Below are 26,357 nucleotides of genomic sequence, written 5' to 3' on the forward strand. Positions count from 1 at the left end.
CAGAGCACATTCTGCCGTTTCTATAAAAGTCAGGGGCTGCCTTTAGGCGGTGGGGTGAGGAGAAGTGGTGGGAGGGAGGGGTGTTAGATATGTTCCCTACTTTTAGGGAAGTCAGCAGGTTACCATTTAGGATCAGAGATGCTCAGGATGTAGTTCTCTGGTCAGGACAGCCTCTTCTCAGCCATGCTTACAGGCAGACCTCTCTGCGCCCCCCCATGGCCTCTGGCTCTACCCTAAGTGGGCAATGTTACTGTGCTGCTAAAGGAAAAATGCTCTGCTGATAAATGCCCCAAGGGCACTCCACGCCAGCATGAGCCTCAGCCTGGAGGTGCTCAATGCTAGCTCTGTGAGGCAACAAACGAGTTCCCCAGCTCTGTAACCGAACTTTCCGGCCAAGGCATGTGGCTTCACTCACTGCACGGTCCAGGAAGCCACCACCGTGTCTTTGCCCGGGCTTGGCTGCCCCCACTCCTGTGTTATCACAACTTTCTGTCCCCGAGTTGGGAGGTGAACGGGCAGGGATCTTGGGGTCCAAAGGACAAACTGCCCTCCTGGCTTTTGATGATAATGAAGCCTCCAGCAGGCAGAGACTGACCAGTCCCTCGTCGGATTACCCAGGCTTTCCAATCACAACCAACCCTGCAACCTTCGGCCACACTGGATGATGTCACCTTAGCAATACCCTCCCACACCCATCAGGAAAAGGTCATCTGGTGGGTGTTACAAAGACTCTGGCTAGACCAGCTGTATTAGGTAATCAATCCACTGTGTGGCACATATGATTTTTAAAGTTAGCTTCTAAGTTGCTTACAAAAAACACCCCCAAACCTGCTGAGCTTCTGAGCGGGGTTTTATTCAATTTATAGATCAATTTAGGGAGAATGGCCATCTTAACAATATTGGTTTTTTTAAAAAAAAACAATTGATTTTTAATTGTTCATGGATGGCATCTACAATTGAGTTTGTGTAGGGAGCTTGTATCCTGCATATTTGCTAAGCTCACTTACTTATTCTAGTGGCTTTTGGGGGTAGATTCAATTGTATATTCTTCATAGGTGATCATATTGCCTGCCAGTAAAGAGAATTTAACTTTTCCCCTTCCAGTCTGGATGTGTTTTCCTTCTTTCTTTCTTTTTTAATACTTTTATTGGGGACTCATCCATCTCTTATACAATCCATACAACCATCCGTTGTGTCAAGCACTGTCGAATGGAAGGAGAGCTGGAAAAGCAAATTGGCCGATTGTCGGTCTGAGGATGAAAGCATTTAGTTTTGCATCATTAAGTACCACGTCGGTTGTAGGTTTGCCTTAGTGTCCTATAACAAGTCGAGGAACCCTCCTTCTCTTTCTAGTTTGTGGCAAATTTCTAGAAAAAATAGCCAGTATCTTTTATCAAGTATTTCTTTTGCATTATTTGGAATGATGACAAGTAAATAGATAAATTCCATCTCATGGTAAGGAATCTAAGAGAGTTCTAAACAGCATTCTGCAGCACCCCAGAGTAGTAATTCTTCGTCCACTCCGAGAAGGAATTTGAAGCTTCCCCGGGGTGGTGGAACGAAAGTTACATTTTTATAGACCCCTGAAAGTCAGTCAGATGAGAAGTGGAGGCCAGAAGGGCAGCACAGACAGGAAGAAAACCAGCAGATACAAAGATGTGTCGAGAACCTGCCTGGAGGTGGAGAACCAACGTCAAGAGGTTCAGTTAGACTAGGGGAAGACGTTTAAGGTGGAGAGTGTCAGAAATGAGCCTGAAGAGATGGCAGGGACCCACGGAGGAGGACCCGGAGCACAAGGCTAAGGAATGTGGCTCTGCTCTGTGGGAGCCCCGGGGACAGATTATGATGTGGGCATTTTTAACCCTGGCAGGAGTGAGGAGAATGAGAGCGAGGAGAGCAGGGCCAAGCCTGGAGCTCGTAGCACCAGTCAGAAGACATTTCAGCAAAGTAATGTTACCAGGGCCACATCTAGGGCAGGTCCAGTCCAGCTGAAAAGAAGTCAACAAGAAGAGCTATTTTAGAGGAAACAGTGAACAGGTGTGGTGACCAACCTGACTTGCAACACGAGGTTCCAGGAGGTACTGCCAGGTGCCTGGCCTGGTCATGCCACTGAGGTGGGGAAGGTGGAGAAGATTGCTTGAGGGAGTGGAGGTGGGGGTGGAACAGCAGTTTTGAACTTCTTGAATTTGTGATGCCTGTGGGCTTCCCCATGGATACACTCAAAATATATTGGAAGCTCCACAGGGTATCTGGGTGACCTGGGACTAGTGATATGGGAACCCAAAGGATGGATGGGGAATAGCACGATGAGAATGGCCCTTGAGAAACACAGTGTTTAAGGGGCAGGTAGAAGAGCAGCCTACGAGGTAGAGGTAGCGTGAGACAGAACCATGATCAAGGCCAGACAAAAATGGAGTCCCGGAAGCCAAGTGAATATCAGACTTTCACATGTCTCTGCAAGGCGCACTCTGTACGGATCATGATGAGCCTCTTGGAATTCGTCAGAGGTCACAATGACCTCAGTGGGCGTTTCTTCAGTGTTGGGTGAAGGAGCAGAAATGAGGGAGCTGAGGTATTTCCTATCACCTTCTCTTAAAGGAGATGTGACTGAGCGGGGTGGAGAATGAAGACAAGCCACTGGTAGGACAGTAGGGACATGCAGGCTCAAGGGAGAGTGCTTCCCATAGGAAGGCTATGAGGTGGGAGGAAAAGAGCCGGCTAAAAAGAATAGTGAGGTAGTTGGTTTATTGTGCCAACCTGGCCAATAAACACATGCGGGGTTAATTGAAGGGCGGAGGGATAAATGGCTCAGTGAGCCTCGCCTTTCTAGTTCTCGGGTCTCTTGCTTTCTAATGGTCGGACCAGGGTGCAGCTGCCTTAGCCAGTTCCCTGCTTCAGCTGGCAAGGATCACTTCCTGCAAGACATCCCCAAGGAGAAGCCACATGGACCTACCCCGATGCAGCCCTGGGTGCTGGAGCAGCCATGTGGAGACCCCTGCCAGCGCTGAGATGCTTACATATTTCCTCCTGCAGTCAGTGTCATTGCCTGTGTTTTGTGAGATGGAGGAGGACTTTGTGGATTGGTGTTGGACATATGGGTTCATGTTGGACTTGTGGGCTTGGGCAGCACTGGGTTGGAATGTTTTCTTGATGCGCACTTAACCGTTATATAAAACTCTCTCTTACACATGGATTTGTTTTTCTGAAGGACCCAGACTCACACAGATCGTTTGAGAATACTGGGGAGAGAGAAGTGATACCAAACGCTTGAGCAGAGGAAAGGAGAGGGGATTTAGAGTTAACCCACTGCCATCGAGCCGATGTCGACTCACAGCGACCCTCTAGGGCAGGGTAGAACTGCCCCTGGGAGGTTTCTGAGATCATCACTCTTAATGGGAGTAGAAAGCCCCATCTTTCTCTTGCATAGAGCAGTGGTTTCAAATTGCTGATCTTGCCGTTAGCAGTCCCAGGCATAACCACTATACTACCAGGGCTCTGGGATCATGATTCAGGTGTAAGAGAACTATGTCATCCTTGACACCAGGAGAGCAGATGAGGAGGCAGCAGGAGGGGGGGTGGTGGCAGATGGGCTGCAGGTCTCAAGAGTGACCCCCACTTTCTCTGTGAAGATGGGGTTGACATCTTCTGGTCAGAGGGAGTGGAGGTAGGGATCAGGTGAGAGTGTGAGGGCTCAGGGGAAAGGAGAGGGAGTTGGGAAAAGATGGCCAAGCTCTCTACTTTGAAGTGGCCAGGCACAGCCCAAACCACAAAGTTCCTAGGAGGCAGCTGGGGGACCAACGAGGCCTGACTGTGAGTCCTTAAGCGAGGAAGGTCTGTCGGTCACCTGGAGTCAGTTCTCTTGCCTCATCTGGGTCACCGGGAGGCTGGGTCCTCAGGAGCTACCAGTTATATTGCCCTAGAGGTCATGCGTGTCTGGCACACTGGGAGGACCCCCCCGGCTAGTGCAAACAGTTAGCGTGCTTGGTTGAATGCAGAGGCATCTCAGAACGTAGTAACCAGAATGCTGAGGCTCTGCTTCTGCAAAGTCAGACATTGGAGACCTCACGTAGCTCGATTCTCTTCTGACACACGGAGTCGGCTGGGTGGTAATGGGATTATTACCTAGGCTCAGGCCTGCACCTGGGAAGTGCCCAACAGGGGCCGGCTCCCATCTCCTTTCTTCATGCTTGTTTGCCTGTGGGTATGGGTTGGAGACGTGGGGCTGGTGCCGCCCCCACCCCCACCCCACCCCGCTTGACTTTCAGCCTTAAATCCCTACCCTGCCTCCAGCATGGAGGCTTTTCTTGCTTGTCTCCAAATGCTATTCAACCTTTCCTTTCAGGCCCACAGAAGTCAGTCTCTCCTCCTCTTTCCACCCCCTCCACCCCTGGCCCCCAGGCCCTGAACACCTGGGACCCGGCTTGTAACTGCCTAACCGCATCACCGGCTCTGATGCTGCTGCTTAGCTCAGTGCACAGCCGGGCCGCTCACATCGCTGCAGGCACCCCGGAGACAGAAACGGTTTATTTGCAGCCCCTAACCCAACAGCCCTCTTTGGGAGACAGACGTGGCGGCCTGTTTTCCTAAAGACTGCAGCACTGGAGACCCTCTGAGAGACAGGGTCACTGTGGGTCCAGAGAAGCTCGTGGCAGCACACTTAAGCATCCAGCACAGGAGGCCTTGAAGGCTCAGCTGGGGGTGACATTCCTGCCTGCCCGTGTTGGATTCCTGACCCATGCCTCTCATGTGCACTGGAGGCTTGCGTGTTGCTACCATGTTAAACGGAATCGGCAACATTCTTTCTGATCACAGAGTAGCCACCCAGAGCACTGGAGTCTGCTAACTCCGGCGAAATCCAGGAGTGATTGCACGACGTCACTCCTCTCAGGCGCAGTGTCCTCTCTGTAAAACGAGAATGACAGCATCTAGCCTGTCAGGTTGGCGTAAGGACAACAGGACAGAGGTAAAGGGCCAAGCACGATTTCTGGCGCAAAGTAGATGCTCAGTCATGACTAACTAGTATTGCTTTGGTCACACTGAGCCTCGCCTCCCCTGGAAGAGGCACGGTCAAATGTCGTGGGACACACGGCGGACTCTAACTCAGCCCTCCCCACTGGGGCCAGGGCATGGATTTTCGACATAAAGACAAGTGTGTCCCCACACATCTCCAAGCCACCGTCCACACCCAGAAGCAAATAAGCCCAAGGAACAGGGTCGGAAACAGATGGGTGACCAGTGAGGGACGGGCACGATCCTGCACTTCAGCGGGGCTGGGGGACTGGCAGAGAGCTGTGAACACAGTCCAAAGCCAAGTGGGGAGAGTTTGGGGACGACTTGGAATGGGGAAGAGTCATTTTGGTCGTGGTCGTACACATACATAGTTATGTGGGTATGTATAGAGGTTTCAAGACTGGAAAGTACATATGTAAATATATTTATATAAGAGTGTGGGGAAGCAGATCTACGTGCATATATTTATAGGTTTAGTATTAAGGCAGCAGATGGACATTGGGCCTCCACTCAAGCACTTACTCATTGCAAAAACACCTTCCTGAATCAATTGCTGAAGAAAAATGTGAACATAAGCAAAGGTGGTGAAGAAAACAATATTGAGGGCTAGAGTGGAGGGCAGATGTTTTGAGATTGACGAGGGCGACAGGTGTACTTATGTGCTTGACTCAATGGATGTGTGTATGGACTGTGATGAGAATTGTACGAGCCCTCAATAAAATTAAAAAAAAAATAGTTATGTGGTCTGGGTAGAGAGCCTTCTGGGACTGAGATGGAACCTCACAGCCCTGACGCCTCTTCATCACGAGCTGAGGTGCACTGTGGGAGTTTGCAACAGAGGTCTCCTCCATCAGCTCCCCGCCTGGGGCTCCTGTCGCCCCACCTCGCACACGCTCATGAGCGTGTGGACCACATCCTGTGTGCGGAACCGCAGCCTGCCTCTGGCTCAGGTTCTGTCTCCTGGTTATGAGAGCCATGCCCACAGAAGTGCCCCTCCTTCCTTGCCCCCCCGGCCCCCCCAGCTCAAGCTTGTCACTCTTTGTGGAAGCCCATGTCCCATCCCGCACCCCATTCCACTCCACTTCCACTTCTGTGGGCTCTGCTACCTGCCAGGGTTTTCTGAGCTGACCACTCCCGTCAGCCACTCCCTGCCGCCTCTGATGTTTCTCTTCGAGAGAAGTTAGTCAAACATTTGTTCTCAGGCGCCCTCTCCAAAGGAGAGCTTCAGATCTTACACACGCCCCCTGCCCCCACCATGACAGGATCATAGGCAAGAATTTACCTAACGGCGCAGGGGAGGGTGGTAGGGAGGAGCTGGGGTGGTTTAGGAAGGAAGGCAGCCTCTGAAGAGCTCCCCGAAGAGATAGACAACAGCTCTTTCAGACATAAACACTTTATTATTATGCTTTCTTTTCAGCTGACAAGGAGCTAGAGCATTCCTGGGGGAGGTGCAAGCGACTGTCCAGGTCCCTAGAGGAGAGGCAGAGGGGAGAAAACCCAGGGCTGGCTTTGGGCCAGGCTCCGTGAATGGGGCTGTCCATCTCCAGAGAGTCCCATAGTGGACCTGGAAAATAAATAGGAAGGGGGTGGAACAGTTAGGGATGGAGCAAGTGACACCGGGGAAAGGAGGGGCGGGAGGGAGAAGGACCAGACACAGGGCTGGGGTGGGAAGCAGTAAGAAAAGGAATGGTCCTGGCAGGAGGGTCTGTCTGGTGCCAAGGGTGACGAGCAACGGCATTTCCAAGGACAGTACTGGAGGCCGGACACCAACATGGATGGCCGGAAGGAGAGAGAGGTGGGGAAAATGATCTTGTGGGGTTCTGAGATCTGTCCAGGGCACAGGGCGCCCAGAGAGGAGCCAGACCTGGGTGGTGAGAGGCCAGGGGTCATCGGGAGTCCTTAGACATTTCTCTGGTTCAGGCCGGCGTACACGTCGCGCTGGCCCTTCCGGATGGGCTGGGGTGAAAGAGAACGCGGTCAGTGAGGCAGGAGGAAGTCACTCCTGCCGTGGAAGGGTCTCCAAAGGAGTACCTTCCATGAAATGGAGCGTGGTCCCCCTCCCAGAAACCTTGGCTCTCCCAGCTCAGAATCAGGGCTCCAAAGACCTGCCACACAGGGCTTTTGTCAGGGGACGTGAATTCATTCAAGAGAGGTGAACACCACACGCGTGGCTAGTGCTCAATCAGTATTTGTTGAATTTATACAGGAGCGATATTCATAATGCTCGGCAGCTGCGAGCGCAATCCAGGTGGCCCTCTGCGGTGCCAAGCATTCACCCTTCAGGCTTTGAATCCAGAGGCAGCCCAATGGGATCTGAAGGAGGGGCTGTGTTGGCTGGAGGGGTGTGTGTGGGGAGTGCGTGCGCTTGTGTTTGTATATGGGATGTGTGGCAAGCTTGGGACTAATTACTACTGACATTTTGAGTTTTTAATAACTGGTGCAAGTGTTCTGGTGCTTGGTGATGGACTAATCAGCCCTGAGTTTAGAATTATACATTTGAGTTTATATGTATGGCATTCTCTACACCGACCCAACTAGTGATTAAGTCAGTGAACGAGGAGTGTATCTGCCCCTCTGCCACCCTGCTCTCCCTTCCCCTAGGTGTAGACGCTGTGTAGCCTTCAGGATGGCCCTCCCCTACCAGGAGGAGGCACAGGTGAGCACATGGTGGTTGTAAGGGGAGCCCTGAGTGAAGGGCTTTGAAGACTTGGGCAGGAAAGATGAATGGTCCTGTCTGTTCCCTTCTCCCGTAGGAGGATCTCCCTATACCGGCTTCTTGGCCCCTCAGTACCTCATAGTCCGGGTTGGGGACAGGCGGTGGCCTCTCCTTGTTTTGTCCTGTGGAGGAGAAGGGGAAAGAGACTTGTTTTCAAGAAGGAACACCCGTTACAGGGGAATAATAAGTGTTCTAAAATTGAAAAAAAAGTAAAACTGACGGCGAGGAGGATGTAGCTTTTCTTGTTGTGTTTGATCAATCGAAGTGTATCTGAGAGGAATTACTGAGAGGTGAACAATGGGTAAGCACGATAGTGGGGCAGGAGGAAAGAAGAAAGAGAAGGAGGAAAGAAGAAAAAAACATATGGATATATATGTAAATATGTAAATATACGCGTACTTGTTTATATCTATATGTTTATATGCAAATGCACAAGGAAGCGGATGGGCTCAGACCTCTGCTTAAATCTTACCCCAGTACGAGAATGATTTTTTCCTAATAATGTAGCATTGTATGATATTCACCTTCCTGACATGATCTCTGAAGACAAAACAGGTGTGTAAGCAAATGTGGTAAAGAAAGCGGATGGTGCCTGGCTATAGTGCCTGGGTTCTTAAAGGCTTATAGTTAAACAAGTGGCCATTTGTGATCATGAGGTGTCAAGAGGAAGAGGTATCAGAAGTTCAAAACCAAGGAACCAAATAGATGTGAAGGGGTGTGGATGTAGGGGAGACCCAAAATCCACCTGTAAGATAATTGGACAGTCTCCCTCAAAAGGGCCACGTGGAAGGGATGATAAATGCAGGGTGTGGTATAGCACTGATGAAGCACATAACTGTCCTCTAGTTCTTGAATATTTCCTCCCCTTACTATTATGGTTTTTATTTGTTTTACCTCATTAATCATGTTAGATTTGTGTATGTTCATTTATATATTTAAAATCGTTGGGTACATGAAAGCCAAGAGAGATAATCCATCAGAAACAGTAACAGGGGTAACAGTCCCCTAGGGTACAGGGAGGGGAGGGGGTGGAAATAGGGAACTGACAGCACTGATGACTATCACCCCACTCGATGGGCATAACAACAGAACTGTATGTGAATGGATATATTGGATTGTGTAAGTTGTGGGAACTCAAACAACCTATTATAGGGGGAAAAAACAAGGGTTCCTGAGGGGTAGGGTGGGGAGGGAAGGGATAAAGGGGAGCTGATATCAGGAGTTTAAGAAGAAAGAATGTTTTGAATCTGATGGAGGTAACAATTGTACAATACTGCTCCATGTGATTGGACGATGGAATGTTATGCAATAAAACGATTACAAACAAGAAGAGCCCCCGTCTCACAGTCATGGCTGCCATGGTGAGACCCGGCTCAAGGGTGGCAAGCCCTTCAATCGCTCCTTTGCTTCACCCTTTTCCCCACCACAGTTCCCCTGCCCTCTGTTTTACTTCATCCCAACGCTAGAGGCCCCACACTCTTCTCTCCTCCTTTTGTGACCTTCAGCTCAAGGTCACCTCAAGGTCACCCCCTCGATTCTTTCCATCAGGGAAGGGAATGGAAAAGGCAGTAACCAAAGTCTCAAGGCCTCTCAACACACAGGCTGGGGTGGAATCAGATGACGCTAGAACACCGAAGAGCATTTGAGAAAGCGCAATGCGAACTGATTTCTTGACAAAGCTCTACGGCGATGGACCCGTGCGGCACACTTGTGGGTTGAGAAGGAGAGGCGTGACCGGGGACACAACCCCCTTACCAGCACGCTCTGTAGAAGCCTTTCTGGCCACGTTGGATGTCTCCCTTAGGGAGAGTGTCCTCAGACCCAGCTCCCAATTCTTACCCTTGGGTCTGCCGCCAGCACCCGCTGTTCCTCGCACCACAGGCTTGGCCTTGGCTTTTCTATTCTTGCTCCAGTAATAAACAATCAGCAGCAGGCCCAGCGTGAAACAGATATCAGCTATGATGATGGCGACCACCACCATGAGGTCCACCTCCATGCAGTTCTCGCACACTGTGGCAGGGTCGGGGAGAGATGAGGAGACACTGTTGAGCAAGGCAAAACCACGAGAGCACCAGACGTGAAAGAGGACCACGGACCCGGTGATTCTCATCCTCAGCACTCTCTTGCTCGCCGTGGCCAGAGCCCTCGGGCTCAATGTTTGTAACATTGACTATGGGCCAGCTGTGGTGGCTTTGGGGCGAGCCTCTGGCTGGAGCCTGACAGTCCTGCGTTCAAGTCTGAACTGGACTATGCACTGCCTAGCCGTGCAAACTGTGGATGGATTCTCCACGCCCAAAGCTCCTGTTTCCTCGGCTGTAAAATGGGGAGGACTTGAGGTGCATGAGTGCTGAGCGAATTGCAGGAAATGGTGCTTGGCGAGTATTGCCACTGTGTCTGCAGTTTAATAAGCCCTCAATAAATGTTAGTTTTCATCTGTATAATGTGAGTAAATGTTCGTTTTCATCCGTAGAAGCGCAGCGTTTTGGCGCTTGGCTGCTGAACTAAAGACAGAATGCACGGAAAGTCGAAAAGTCCTCGGGAGAAAGAGGAAGCAGTCTGCTTGTGGAAAGATGTGCGGCCTTGGAAGCCCTCTGGACAGCTCTGTCAGCGTGAGTCAGAATGGACTAGACAGGCATGAGGGTTGTTTGTTTTGTGTCTCAATACTGTACTATTATCGTTCCTTAGCATATGGAATCTTACTGTAGTGGCTTTGCATCTCCGGTCCCTCTGCCTCCTCGGGACAAAGCATCAGGCAGACTCACCTGGGTGTCCTATAATTCTGGGCACGAACCAAAGCCAATGAGCCAGGCCTGTTTCTTGGGAGGCTGCTGCTTGAAGTCTGACGCTGACTTGGGTTGCCCACACAGCCCCACATTCGTGTCTGATCTGTATTTCACAAAACACTGGCACTGCATGGGGCTAGAGAAGTCTAGGATGGAGCGTAGGAGGAAGCACGAGGATGCGGGGGAACTGTGGGGTGGGTTAGAGGAGGTAATTGGGAATACCCTTTCACAAGCTCCTGCCCAGTCTCGTCATCCTTGCCCCAGAGACCCCATTACCTCTTGCTTTCAGGTAGAGATAATGCTTCGTATCCGGCGGGTTTTTGGAGCAGACGTAATAGCCACTGTCCTCCGCTTCTGAGAAGTCCTTCAGCTCCAACAGGTTTTCGTTTCTGTCTTTAAGCAGCACACCGTCTTTCTCCCACTTTACTTCAGCGTCGTCGTCCTCGGGGCAGGTCAGCAGGACTGTGGTCCCTGAGATGGAGACTTTAAATTCTGGGGAGCGGGTGAGAAGAGGAGACGGGGCATCAGAGGGAGGAAGCAGGGAGCTTTGAGAGAAAGCAAACTTGTGATGAAAGAACCCACCACATGCAGAAGTGATGTGTCCCGATCTGGGTCATTGGGCAGAGGGGGGAGAGAGGGGGTATGCAAGAGAAGGGGCCCTAGAGAGCCTTTTAAAAGGCGCCGTCAGCAATACCAGGAGGGTATCGCTATCTATAACCCCCTCCCAGGGGGACAGGCAACAGAAAAGTGGGTGAAGGGAGACATTGGTCAGTGTAAGACATGAAAAAATACTAATAATTTATAAATTATCAAGGGTTCACGAGGGAGGGAGGGAAAAAATGAGGAGCTGATACCAAGAGCGCCAGTAGAAAGAAAGCGTTGTGAGAATGAGGATGGCAACAGATGTACAAATGTGTTTGACACAATGGATGTATGTATGGATTGTGATAAGAGCTGTATGAGCCCCCAATAAAATGATTTTTTTAAAAAGGTGCCATCAGGGTTTAAAATAGGGGGGCACGGGAGTGAAATATAAAAGTCCTTCTTTGGAAGCTTCTCGAAATAGAGGTTAGGAGTGGAATGTTGGGAGGCTTCATCTCTCTGAATCCATCTCTCCGTCTCTACCGCTGATATTCCTTCTCAGGAGGGTACACACGAAAGATTGATAGACTCACTCTTCATTGAAGGTGCAGCTGAAAATGAAGGAGACACAACTGGTAAGAGAATAACCTTAGTTTAAGTTCACATTCAACATTTTTTGCCTCAAGAGTGTCCCAACCTTCAGTAAGCCCAACCCTCAGAGATAAGGCCTCACCCATGATTATGCTCGGAGACATCACACAGCTACATCCAAGGGAGAACCTACCAGTGTGGACACCTAGCCCTAGATCCACTGAACTTTTTAGGTCCTACCTCAGAAAAAGAATGCGGAGCCTCCTCTGCTTTAGCCAGACCACAGTCTAGATCAGTGGTTCTCAACCTTCCTCATGCTGGACCCTTTCATACAGTTCCTCATGTGGTGGTGGCCCACCAATCATAACATTATTTTCATTGCTACTTCATCACTGTAATTTTGCTACTGTTATGACTTGGGCGACCCCTGTGAAAGGGTCGTTTGACCCCCAAAGGTGTCATGGGGGTCTTTGTAGAGATAAAGACCTGCACGCCTTTGAACTATTGGTTCTTGAGCTTACATATTTCAGATTAATTCCACCCCCCCCAAAAAACACCCCAATATAGTCCCTTACAAGAGAGATCAAGCATCTTAAATTGTTGTTGTTCCATATATGTTTTCTTTGTTTCTGCCCTTGAACACTTGGAAGGAGTCTCCATAGGATTAAGGGATGGCTCCTCCAGCAAAAGGCAGCTTGATTTGACATCATCTCCATGATTTCGGTCAGAGGAAGAAACCATTGGTGCAGACAACTGAAATCCACCAATATCAGCCGGTATAATTTGGGGATCTCGCCAGAGTCCCCGTAGCAGGCAGTTTCGACAGGAGGAGGGGCCCTGGGGTGTAACTTGTTTCCGGGAGGACCTAGGTCTGGAATGCTGGGCAGCATGAAGCTGTGCCGGGGCCTGACCATGGCGGCTGGCAGAGCGCAGCGAGAACAAATCATCCAACCTTTTCAAGACTCTCTCTCTTTTTGCCCCTCACCGCCCAGGTTTTTTGATGAGATTTACATGGGTTATGAAGGTGAGAGTGGATGGCATCTAGCAGATGCTGAAGAAAATGTGAATTCTTTCCCTCTTGGAGTGCTGCTACACTGGAAACAGAATTAAGCTGCTCAATACAGACTATAAACAAATCATTCCCCAGGGGTTGGCTCACCAGCTGACAATTCAGCCCATGCTGACTCATAGTGATCCGCCACATGGGTTTCCAAGATTGTAATTGTTTATGGGAATAGGAAACGCAGTATTTCTCCTGAGGAGCTACTGCTGGTATTGAACTGCTGACCAGGCAGATCGCAGCCCAACGCATAACCACTACACTACCAGGGCTCCAGAGCTAACAGTTAAGAGTTGACAATAAAGAACTGTTATTGTTTGCCTTATAAACAAGTTGTTGAAGCATTTATGCTTTTTGGAAATACTAGATTAATTGGAAATCACAAACACAGCAATCCAAAAACAAGTAAACATCCTGCTTGGTATATTTGTTTGAAAAAGAAATGTGAGGAAAATTGCGAGCTTATCTTTCCTTGGCACAATGGTCCATTCCAGAGCTTACACATGCCCCCACAAGGGTCTGCGTGCCTATGCTTAGAAACAGGTGTGCTTACAATGATTCTTTATACACCCAGAAATACTAATTCAAAATGGTTAAGAACATACGCTTGAGAATTTGATAAATCTACACTTATTTCTGTGATTGAACTATTTATTTTCTAAGTCTCAGTTTCATTTTCTGTCATTAAAAGAAGCAATTCAAGTAAAAGATGTGGGCCCTACATGGACTAAAACAATGCCCAGTCAGGGTTGATGTTCAGTATCTGTAGTCTATGCGTTCCAGAGGATCCCTGGGGGCACCGGGTCACAGCATATATTATGCTGCCAATTGCAAGACCAGAAGTTCATGTTCACCAGCTGTTCTGCAGAGAAGGATGAGGCTTCCTACTCCCATAAAGATGTACAGTCTCAACAAACCCTTCAGGAACAGTAGTGGGACTAGCGATATCGTGAGTGTAGGGGATGGCTGGGAGGGGGAGGGGCATAGAAGGGGAACCCATCACCAGGTTGGAGATGTAGCCTCCCCCCACAAGGGGACACATAACAGAAATGTGGGTGATGGGAGACAATGGACAGTGTAAGATGTGAAACAATAATGACGATATAGTATTGATCAAAGATTCACGACGGCAGAGGGTGGGGGGCAGAGGGAAAAAAAGAGTTGCTGATACCAAGGGCTCAAGTAGAAAGAAAATATTTTGGAAATGATGATGGCAACATATGTACAAATGTGCTTGATACAATTGATGTATGGGATGTGATAAGGGCTGTAAGAGCCCCCAGTAAAATGAATAAAAAACAACAACAACAAAAATTGTAAGCATATAGAAAAAGGAAAAAAGATTTATAGTCACAGAATCACACCAGGGAAGTCCCACCTGCCCTCAGGGAACTATGCATCAGAATTGACTTGATGGCAGTGAATTTGGTATAGCCTCTCTCTCTCTCTCTCTCTCTATATATATATATATATATATACACATGCATACATACATACATATATATATACACATGCATACATATACATATATATATGCAGGCCTCAAAAAGTTTGTGCAAAATATCCCTCACCCTCTCATTCTGCTTCCCCCACAAACTCTTGGAGACCTCCTTGTGTTAACTAATATTCTAATGGTCTTTAATAAATTATACAGCCCAACAAAGACTTTTTTTTTCTTGGTGTCTTGGGGTTTAGGCCTATCCCTGAGTCTATTTGGGACACTGATTAAGAAAATTACATTGGATAGACCATACCACATCAGCTCTGGTTTCTTAGACACGGTGTTCCCATTCTATCTCAGCTATTACGTTCTACTAATTTATGAATTTATCATCCTACTTTTAAATAGGAGAAGAATTCATATCCACACGTTAACACGAGACCCAAAAGGTAAGAAATATCTTAAAAAAGAATTAGGGATTCGGGGACTTCCACGGGAAGCTGCTTGTGGACCCATGGCGGCCTGTGAAAGATCGCCGGGTTTGGAAACCCAAAGGTTTGCTCTGTCCTGTAGGGCTGTTAGGAGTTCGACTTGATTGGCTGGCAGTGGGTCTTTCTTTGGGGCGTGGGAGGCTGTGCAGTATGCCCAGAGTCACTGGATCCAGCAAAGCCAGGGCACCGCTTGGGCAGAGTGGGAAAGAGAAGAGCAGATGGAAAAGGCACGGGCATGGGAGGTGTGCGGGCAAAGGAGAGTGCCCCCAAGGTAAGACTTCATGGTGATTTTCATCAATATTTGGAACATCTAGGTTTTTCCACTTCACATTCTGCAGTAAGCATTTCAGCACACCTTTTATCATATGGAAGTCAGTAAATAATTCATGGTAAATGTTTCGGCGGTGAGGTTGACTCCAAGCTTCTTTATAAAATTTTTTTTAAAAAAAAACTTCTCTTTTAAGAGTTTTTGTGCACAGGTAACATTTGAATCTCTGTTTATTGAACCAACCCACTGCCAGTCAGTTGATGATGGTCCACAGCAACTGTGGAGGACAGAGTGGAACTTTTCCTGTGGTTCTGAGGCTGTAAGTCTTTATGGAAGCAGGGAGTCTCATCTTTCAGAGTGGCTGGTGGGCCTGAACAGCTGACCTGTGGGTAGCAGTCAAACACATAGCCCACTCCACCATCACCTCTATTTATTTATTATATCGTAACCCTTATTTCCAGCCCTTTTTTATGATAGAAAATTGGAACTGCTTACTATTCATCTCCTAGTAAACGCGCAATGATACTTGGGGAAAATGCAGGGTCATGTCAAATACATCTTTAGATCAAAGGACACCATGTGGAGTACCACTTGACCTAAATATTTAGTCCGGCATAAAGTACTTTAAAGAAAGCAGCATGCTTGTCCTCTATCTCAGGCTAGCTAAGAGTACATGAGAATATCCTGAGTTTTTGTAGGTGAGCTGAGGGAAGAGTGAGTGGTACATGGTATATGTTCTGTTTCTCAAGGACTGGAGCTGATAGGGGAAAACTGGTGCCCTTTTCTGGAACCAGCAAGCCCCACATACCCAGAAACAAGTCCAAGATTTGAGGTGCCAAGTGTGTGTTGGCCATTATCCATACTATCTTCATAACCACTCTGTGAACTAGACACTATTAAGTAAACATTTCCAAGATATCCAGCCAGTAAGGAATTAAGCCCAAGTTTAAACACTTCAGAGTTAGATTCCTAACCTCATGCCATTCTGTCTGCTCTCCTCGGCCTAACGTTTCCCCCCTTCCCCAGAAGATCAGCTCGTTCTACAACACGCATCACTGGATTCACTTCCTCTAGGGATCCTAGCCAGCTACCCTCTGTAGAGTGGACCAGTCTCTCATACTTTAATCGACTGTGTATCCACCCATGACACTCTGTACTGTAAAATCTTTCTTTCTCATACAAGACCACCAGCTTCGGGAGGAGAGAGAATTAGCCAGTGTATCCATGTGCTTGTTGATGTGTTCAATCAAAAGTCTTCATTGAGCACCTAGTGTGTGCCGGCACTGGGCCTGATGCTAAGATGCTCTCTCTGCCTTCCCAGCACTCATCCTTTACACACAAACGTGGGGTGACTTCAGCCTGCACCCGGATGTATACTCTCCTCTCATCATGTGATCAGGGATACATGGCAGGCCTCACACAGTCACGCTTAGCTATAATCAGACACGGCAGCTCGCAACAAATGCAGCCGCATCTCATAGAGACCCCCCTGAAAGACAGTTGCGATTTTTCTCTCATAGCTCTTGTCTTGAATCACTCTGATTGTATTCTCCGACCATTTTGCTCCACATTGCAAGAGACAGTATAAAGTGAAAAACCTCTTACCAGTTTCTTCGCCCTCTGAAAAGGAAATGACAAGAAACCATTAGCAACCAACTTTATCATCTACTAAGATCAGACCCTGCTCCCATGAGTTAAGGCAATTCTCGTATCCTTTAGAAAGCAACGGATCTTCAGGTCCCCCATTGCTGTAGGTGAAAAGCCGTTTGGGCTCTGGAGTCTACGTTGAATTGGCATCCGTTTACAAAAATCGACTGCCAGAGGCACGACAATAGAACATAGACTGGTCCAGTGGTTGCCTTTGAACATGAAGTTGATTCAATCAGGTCGAGAGAGCTGATGGAATAATGAGGCTTTCAACACGGAGTCACCCCTCACACTGTTCCTATGATCCAGGCCACCACACTCATATGACATGTGCACACACTCGCACACACACTGAGAGCAGCCAGGCAAGTGATGTGGACTGCACCCCAGTGCTGTCTCAGAGGTGGCTCATCACGTGTACCCCAAGACACCCATTCCAGTCACACACCCTCTCTCTACACAATCTCACATCACACACAAAATGCAAACGAACAAAAACTGTTGGCCTTTTTAACTTAATTGTCTTCATATGTGTCCCCTTAGAAAAGTTAAGGCTCGCTATTTCTTACAAATATCTCTGGTGAATTCCTTTTCCTGACTGAAAATCTCTCTCCCCTTATGAAGACAAGACAAAGGAGGAGATGGTAGGATCCTCTGACCTATCTTCGTGGATACTCTGCGGGAGACCTAGAGAAAGCCCCAACCCCACCCCCACCCCCCCGCACAAAGAATGCTGATTTCAAAAAAAGGATGCAAAGAGAATCTCACCTGACTGCCCCCAAGCACCACCTAGAAAAGAAATAATAAGAAAAAGAGTTAATAAATGTGAGTGCCGGCCACTTCAAACAGAAGATGAGTCATGTCTCAGACTGACCCTGGTGACTAGCTCTCATCCTGCCCGCCCCGCCCCCCACTGCTGGGTCGCAGTCCTTCCTACCCCCAGAGAAACGACATTCTGGGGACTCTGGGCTAATTCTGAAAGGAGACCCAGCAAGGAAACATTTAGCATTAAGTGCAACCACACTATGGTTTTGCACAAACAAGAGTTTAAAAAGTTGAGTGTTTTTTGGGGCAAGTAGAGAAATGGCAAAATCATTTTACAATCGAGCTTTCACTTCAGAAATTGATCTCTGAATGTGGAGGAAAAAGATGCTCTTGTTTGGGTACAATGTGGGGATTCTTGTTCCATCTCTGGCTCCTGCTTGGCTCCTGGTTCATTTGTTCCATCTGTTTTCTGCTTGGGACAGAACTGCAAAGATTTGATGCCCCAATTACTCATCAGCTAGAGTCCAGGCCTAGAAAAACTTGACCACACTTTCATGAAGCTCTGAAAAGTCTCCCTTTAAGGGAGGCAGCCATAAGTCAGATTTGTTATCACGACTATTTGCGGGGTGCAGACGGAACGTTTTCTATTGACCTGTAGCTCCCTTGGACCCACCTCTTCTATGCTGGGGAAGACAGCAGCTTAGGCTCATTCCCACGATGCCCAACTTCTCGGGGACAGTTGGGGTCTCGCATCTTTGAGAAAGACCAAACCCAACCCACTGCCGTCGGGTGGAGACCCACTCACAGTGACTGCACAGGGCAGGGCAGAACTGCCTCCGTGCCTTTCTGAGGCCTCAATGCTTCTTAAAATTTTAATTTATCACTTTATTGGGGTGTGTGTGTGTCTTACAAATCTTATACCAATCCATCATTCAACTTTCTTAAGCACACTTGTACATATGTTGCCATCAACATTTCCAAAAGATTTTCTTTCTACTTGAGCACTTGGTATCAGCTCCTCTTTTTTCCCCCTCTCTCCTTTACCCTCCCACCCTCATGAATCCTTGATCAATTCTATATTATTGTTGTGTCTTACACTGTCCGTTGTCTCCCTTCACCCATTTCTGTTATTTGTCCCCCTGGGGGGTGGGCATTATATCCAACCTTGTGATGGGTTTCCCTTTTCCCCCCCCTCCCCTCCTCCTCAACATCCCCTTACCCTCATTGTATTGCTATGTCCATTACTGTTCCCAAGGGTGTTATCTGTCCTGAATTCCAGGTGTCGAAAGCTCTTATCTGTACCAATGTGTGTACACTGGTCTAGCCGGATTTGTAAGGTAGAACTAGGTCATGGTAGTCGGCGAGGGGTGGTGGTGGGGGTGTAGGGTGGGGTGGGAAGAAAGCATTCAGGAACAGGAGGAATGATGCGTGTTCCGTCTGTGCTATGCTACACTGTCTGTGCTATGCTACGTCCCTTTCTTGTAACCCTTCTGTGGGGGATGTCCAATTGTCTACAGATGGGCTTTGGGTCTCCACTCCAACCCCCCTCTTTCACATAGATATAATTGTTTGTGTTGGATCTTTTGATACCTGATACCTGACCCCGTCAACATCACATGATCACACAGGCTGGTGTGCTTCTTCCATTTGTGCTTTGTTGTTTCCCTGCTAGATGGCTGCTTGTTTAACTTCAAGCCTTTAAGACCCCAGATGCTATATTTTTTGATAGCCAGGCACCATCCGCTCTCTTCACCACATTTGCTTATGCACCCATTTTGCCTTCCGCGATCATGTAGGGAAAGTGAATATCAAAGAGTGCCAGGTTATTAGAACAAAGTGTTCTTGTGTTTAGGGAAGACTTGAGTAGAGGCCTCTGCTATCTTAATACTTAGCACATAAATATATGTACATTGGTCTCTGTCCCTTTCATTATAAATTAATATATTTACCATATATACTTGTGTATAATCTGAGTTTTTCAGCACATTAAAAAATCAATTTATTGGGGGCGCGTACAACTGTTATCACAATCCATACATATATCCATTGTGTCAAGCACATTTGTACATATGTTGACATCATTGTTTTTAAATAATTTTCTTTCTACTTGAGCCCTTGGTATTAGCTCCTCATTTTCCCCCTCCTTCCCCCTCCCTCCCTCACTCCGTCCCTCTGAACCCTTGATGATTTATAAATTATTAGTTTTTCATGTCTTGCACTGTCTGATGTCTCCCTTTACCCCCTTGTCTGTTGGCCATCCCCCTGGGAGGGGGTTATAGATAGATTATTGTGATCGGTTCCTCCTTTCTCCCCACATCTTTCCCTTCCCCTCCTGTTATGGCTACTCTCAATATTGGTCCTGATGAGTTTATCTGTCCTGTATTCCCTGTGTTTCCTGCTCTTATCTGTACCCATGTACATGCTCTGGTCTAGTTAGATCTGTAAGGTAGAATTGGGGTCATGATAATGGGGGGAGGAAGCATTAAAGAACTAGAGGAAAGCTGTATGTTTCATCGGTGCTATACTGCACCCTGACTAGTCCAACCTCTCCCCACGACCCTTCTGTAAGGGGCTGTCCAATTGCTTACAGACTGACTTTGGGCTTCCACTCTGCACTCCCCCCACCCCCCCATTCACATTATGAATTTTTGCTCTGCGTCTTTGATGCCTGATACCTGATCCCATCGACACCTCATAATCACACATGCTGGTGTGCTTCTTCCATGTGGGCTTTGTTGTTTCTCAGCTAGATGGCCACTTGTTTATCTTCAAGCCTTTAAGACCCCAGACATTTTCAACACCTTTTCTATGTAGTTTTTGTTGTAAAATTAGGTGCCTCGGCTGATATTCGGGGTGGCTTATACTCGAATATATGCAGTACATATATATAGGCCTACAGCTATACCTCGATAAATAACTTTTGCCTCCCACTTCTTTCCTCTATTTCCTTTCACCTTCCTCCTGTCCCATTATCATGCTCACCCTCCATTTGGCTCTCAGCAGTTCTTCTTGGATGCATTGCACATGATCAAATCCCACCAGGCATTATATCCACTCCTTGCCACCAATTTCAGATCTCTTGTTGTTCCCTTATCCCAGAGTTTGTTGGTTTCCCCTGCCTGCCTCCTCCTTTCCCATGTCCCTCCTGGGACCACCGGTCCTGTTGTTTTCTCCTCAGGATTGTGTGTCCTGCCTATCTTATATAGATAGACATAGGGTGAAAGAAAACAACAACAACAACAACAAAATAATAGCTAGCTCCAGGTCTGTCTGTGACCCTTACGAGTGTTTTCCAATTGGGTCTGATAAAGTGCCCCGCCCTGACTCCTGGAGACTACAACCCTTTACAGGAGTAGAAAGCCTCGTCTTTTTCCTGAGGAGCGCTGGTGTTTTTGAACTGCTGACTTTGCAGATAGTAGCCCAACTCTAAATCATATTAATATGCCACCAGGGATCATGTCTTCGACAGCCCCTCTTTATAAAAGAAAATGTGTAGTTTGTATTGTAGGCCTCTAAGACAGGGCCTGACCGCCCCCTTCACTTTGCGCCTAGCTGCTCAATGGGTATTTCTTAGACCAGTGGCAGAGCATTACTGGGGAGCTTGCTGGAAATGCAACAGCTCCGTCTTCAGAGCTGCTGGGGCAGAAGCTGCATTTAACAAGCTCCCAGGTGATTGGTATACTCAGTCAAGGTTGGGACTCTCTAGTCTAAACAGGCTTCTGAAGATGAAGCAGGAAGCGGAGACATCATGGCAGTGGCTCTGTGATAAGAGCCCCAGCTCCTATAGCATTTTCCTAGTTCTCAGAAACAAACCCACCAAGAACCGTTTTGCCCCAGTGTCAGTTTTTAAGTACTCAGGTCTTGTAGACAGACAGACCTGGCTCTCCAGACCAGCTTCAGCATGTGCCAGCGGGAGGGTTTTCCACAAACAAGCCACCATTTTTTAATATCAGTTTCTTTGTTTATAAATAGGGATCACAATGCCTATTTTTCAAGGTGGAGGTAATGGTTAACAGAGCTAACACATGCAAAGTATTTTGCTTTAGGCATGGTTAGTTAAAAAAATTTTTTATTATTGCTCTCAATGAGAGATATAAATGATCTTTGTTATTTATCAATTTATGTTTCACTTTGCTGGTCAATAGCGCTTGATCAATTGTAAAAGACGAAACATTATGAGAGGTTTTATTGCTTCAAAGGTCCTCAATTTGCCATACGCGATACACAGTTAGGGCTCAACTACTCGTCCTGCACCTGTCTCCCCCAAACCAAGAACAGGGCTCGGCTCTTTCACTCTCTTGGGTTACTCCCTAAGGGTTTGGTAAGCTCACTGATGGAGCACGTGTGTTTGGAAGGCAGAGAGGCCTCTTCGTTTTCAATAGACATGATCATACCAACTTCTTTTCGCTGGCTGAGCCCCACACTACCTGTCGGGCACCTGGCGAACAGAAATGGCTCCTTACATTTTCTGGCGAGTGAGGCTCTTGGATGCACTGGGCAGCCCAGGTGAGGTGGTGAGCCTGCCGCTGGTCTGGAGAAACACCACTCCTCTCTACCCCAGTCACTCACCTGGTAAGAGGCAGAGCCCCAGGACGACCCAGGCCCCGCCAGACTGCATCCTGCCCCCGCGGAACTCTTACGCTACCGAAGATGGCGGTGGTGAGTAGGTTTATTACTTCTGAAAAACAAACCAGAGGGCTTCTTCAAAACACCTGCTGGAGGTGGAAATCCTGGGACCACCTCCCCCAAAGCTAGGAGGAAAAGGGAGGCTGTATGTGACGGAGACTCACCATTTTCCGAAGCAGGCGCCCAAGGCTAGGAGGGGAGACAGGCTTCTGAACCCCACACAGGAAGTGTGGAGGGGCCTCTGGGCTTGCAGGGCTCACGTCACTGGGAAATGTTCAAAGACGAGGCAGCCACCTGGGTTGGCTGAGGAGAGAATTGGGCCCTGCATCTTCCCAGAAGGATGAAAGGAGAACAATCAGACAAAACCTGAAGGTGTTTGTGGAGAACACCTGCGATCCCACTGTCCAGGCTTTGCAGAATGTACGTCCAAACTGGGGTTTGTCTCAAATACCACCCCCAACCTGCCGGAAATGAGCTGTGCCAGGGAGGGTGCCAGGGCGAGAAAGCAGCATGAATCTTGCTTCCTAGTGGAGCTGACACAGATCAGTGGGATACAGCTGTGTGTGTGTGTGTGTGTGTGTGTGTGTGTGTGTGACAGGGGTGAAGGTTTACAGAGCACATCACTTTTCCATTCAACAATCCATACACATTTGTTTCATCTCATGGATTGTAATCTCCACAATGTAGCATCACTTATCCTACTTCCTCCTTGTGTTTTCTGCTCCGGTTCCTCCTTTCCCCTTCTGAACGTTGTTCTTGGGTAAATGCTGCCCCTTTGCTCTTAAATGATTGATTATTCTAAGGTGTGTATATTTCCCAAACGCACTGGTTCCTTTTATAGACCTGTCCATTGTTTGGCTGAAAATTGAGTGATGGGGTGAGTTCCTTCCAAGACCTAAAGGTGTCTGTCTCTAGCTGACCCAGTAAACCTAATCTTTTTTTTTAATGACTTTGAATTTTGTTCCATATTCTTCGCTCATGTTATTCAGCACCTTCCAATGTGAGGATGCAATTATCTTACTAACAAAAGCAATGACTTGAGAATACACATTGGTTTAAAACTCCCAAGTGTTATTTTACTTACAATATTTATAAGGGTATTAAACAAACTTACTATACTCAGTATCAGAAAGAGTAGAATAATAACCTCATAACCTACGGGTGTGCACATTAAGCCTTTCTGTCTTTTCAGTCATACATTAATCAGATGCTCATGATCTGCCGGTTACTGTGCTAAGCCCCTCACCGACTTACCTAATTTAGAACTTAGAATAAGCTCGCGAGGTCAGTATCATTTTAAGCCCCATTTTATACTTGAGCAAACTGAGGCTCAGACAGGCTAGAGAGCTTGCCTTACGTTATCAAACTTAGATTCTAGAAAACATTCTGACAAAACTCTGTAATTTAGTAAATGTTTATTTAATGTCTTGGGGGCTGGCAGTAGAGTCCCAACAAGACAGACTTACAGACTTCATGGAGAAATAAGGAACATGTGGTTACTAAATAGATCGTTATATGAGAATCATGATAAGACAAAGGAAATACAAGTGATAAGAGTGTGATCAAAGGAGGGAGCTAGCCACAACCTGTGTATCATTGAGTTGTACAGCCAGGACTTGTGTGTGTTGCTGTGAAGCCGGAAGATGCGATGTTGGTATGTCAACAGGGTCCCTCAAAGCGGACTGGTTTCAGTAGAGCTTCCCGATTAGCAGACGAGGAAGAACCCCCTGGTGAGCTACAACTAGACCTTGAAACCCTCAAGGTGCTTGCTTAAGGCTAAGAAGTGTTCAGACGGTAGCCTCCGACAGCTCTACTATATTCCTGGATATATTTGCAGCAAGGTAAATGCATGCGTAGAAACATCCTCCATCAAACTTAATTCTTGAACGTATTTCCATTAATGTTCCCACTTCTCTTCACCTTGAGTGTTTGTCTATGGAGATTATTATGACTGGAATGATTGCAGGATTAAGTGTGTAATAGTATATTTATTTTAATTACATCTTTGTAATTTTTTATAGGGAACTGGATGAAAGTTTACAGAGCAGATCAGCTTTCCAACAATCAACAATCCATAATTTTGTTTCATCTCGTTGATTGCAATCCCCACAATATAATACCACTTGTCCCACGTATTATTCTCTGTGTTTGCGCTTCCCATTCTCCCTTCCTTCCTATCCCTTCTGGACTTTGTCTTTGATGCCCTTTCATTTCAAACGATTGGTCATTCTAGGTGTGTGTGTCTCCCCAATGTTACTTTCCCCTTTGTGGACATGTTTATTGGTTGGCTGAAAGTTGCGCCATGGGATTGAGCCCATTTTCCACCCTAAAGGGTCATTAAGGGTATGTTAGGTTGGGCTGACTAGAGAAACAAATCCAGTGACACTCATATATATGTGTAAGATAAAGCTTTATATTAAGAAGTACTTATCTGTCAAACAAACATCACAGCCAAGTCTGGATCAAGTCCATAAATCCAATGCTAGTCCATAGTCCCTCTTCAGACTCACGCAGCCACGTGCAGTGATGCAGAATGCAGGACCATCACTGGCTGGTCAATGCAAAGTCTTGTGGATCCAATGGCGGTGGTGGCATCACAGTGCTTTGGCAGCTCCAAGCGTGGCTCTTCAACAGGAAGGTGAAGGCAGAAAGTGAGAGGGAGATTCCCTGGACCCTCCTTATGAGAAGGTCATGCCCACAAGGAGGCGTCTTCAGGCTGTGACCTGATTGACAGGCTGGACTCCATCCCTACAGTTTATTTATCAAGTTCACATGAAATTATGAAACTACCGCAAAGGGTCATTGGTCTTGGGAATTCCACCAGTCTCTATCTGTAAAAAGTAAGCTTTAAAAAGATGATTTTGGGTTTTGTTCCACATTTTCCTCCCTCAGGATCAAGGATGTTCTTACGGGATCCTTTTCAGAGCAGTTGGTAGTGGCAGAGAGACCACATGTATTCCTGACTGTTTCAGGGTCGCAGAGAGTGAGATTTGTGTGCTCCGTTTGTTCCCTGGACCAATTGTTTTCATATGTCTTCCGACTTTCAACATTCTTCTTTCTTCCAGATGGGGAGAGACCAACAATTGCACCTTAGATGGTTGCTCACGAGGTTTTAGGATGCCACACTGCTCACCAAAGTAGAGTCTCGAACACTGTCTTTGTGAACTCTGTTATATGATGGACCTTGGTGTCCCCTGAGACTAAGGTCCTGATCCCTCAGGACCACTCTCTCAAGGTGTCCGATTATGTCTAAGAAGTTTTTGTAACTTAGCACAGTGTATGCTTCACCACATTCATGGATGCATTTGCAGCAAAGGTAAATACACGTATACAAATATCCCCTATCTGTGCAGTAGTTTTTAAGATTGGGAAGTGAGAAGCCTCCTACTTTGTTCTTTTTTGGTTGTGTTTTGCTTATGTGGACTCTCTTTCCTTTCCATATAAAGTTGGGGATTAGTTTTTCATCCCTTTAAACAATAATGTTGGAATCTGGATAAGAATTGCATTCTATCTGTAGATTGTCTTGGGTAGTGTTGACATTTTCACACACACACACACACACACACACACACAGAAAGTATTTCTATCCATGAGTCTGGTTTATTTTTCCACTTATGTAGATATCTTTTGATTTCTTGTAGTAGTATTTTATAGTTTTCTTACTATAGGTCTTTTGTTCTCTGCTTAGATTTATCCCTGAAATTTAATACTTTGAGTGGGTATTATAAATGGCATTGTTTTCTTGATTGCCTTCTCAGAGGTCTCTTTGTCAGTCAAGAAATCCAAAAGATTTTTGTATGTTGATTGTGCACTTTGCCACTTTGCCAAATCTTTCAATTTGTTCCAATAATTTTCTTGTCGAGTATTTGGTATTTTCTCTGTATAGAATCATATCATGTGCAAACAGAGTAAGTTTTATTTCTTCATTGCTGATTTGAATGCCCTTAATTTTATGTTCTTGCCCAATGGCTCTGGGTAAGACCTCCAGTACAATATTGAATAATAATAATTTTAAAAACCTACAAAACCCCTCACTGTCACTGAGTCCATTCTGATCACAAGGACCCTATAAGATAGAGTTGAACTGTGCCTACTGGGTTTCCTAGACTGTAGCTCTTTATGGGAGTTGAAAGCTGCATCTTTCTCCTAAGTAGTGACTGGTGGCTTGAATCGCTGACCTTAGGATTAGCAGCCCAATGCATAAACCCACTGTGCCATCAGGGCTCCTTCAACTCAAAACTCAAACTTTATGCTATTGAGTTGATTCTGACACATAGTGATCCTATAGGACAATGTAAAACTGCCCCTGTGGACAAGGGAACCACAAGTGATCCTAATTGGTGGTGAGGTGGGTGTGGGAGGCCTGATAGGGCATGA

General features: G+C 47.0%; 1 protein-coding gene across 1 annotated transcript; it reads right to left on the minus strand.

Annotated features, from left to right (window-relative positions):
* Positions 1-6,387: 6,387 nt before the first annotated feature.
* On the minus strand, positions 6,388-21,942 carry CD3E (CD3e molecule). Its single transcript, XM_045283613.1, has 9 exons — positions 21,924-21,942; positions 17,358-17,378; positions 16,548-16,562; positions 11,685-11,702; positions 10,786-11,001; positions 9,566-9,736; positions 7,802-7,848; positions 6,875-6,966; positions 6,388-6,574 (listed from the first exon to the last, which is right to left on the minus strand). The coding sequence occupies exons 4-8, from the start codon at positions 11,689-11,691 to the stop codon at positions 6,910-6,912; spliced, it is 498 nt and encodes a 165-aa protein (XP_045139548.1). The 5' UTR covers positions 11,692-11,702; positions 16,548-16,562; positions 17,358-17,378; positions 21,924-21,942; the 3' UTR covers positions 6,388-6,574; positions 6,875-6,909.
* Positions 21,943-26,357: the final 4,415 nt, after the last annotated feature.

Source organism: Echinops telfairi, unplaced genomic scaffold (assembly GCF_000313985.2).
Source record: "Echinops telfairi isolate 266 unplaced genomic scaffold, ASM31398v2 ScPeMD7_7463;HRSCAF=8501, whole genome shotgun sequence".
Classification (NCBI taxonomy): Eukaryota; Metazoa; Chordata; class Mammalia; order Afrosoricida; family Tenrecidae; genus Echinops; species Echinops telfairi.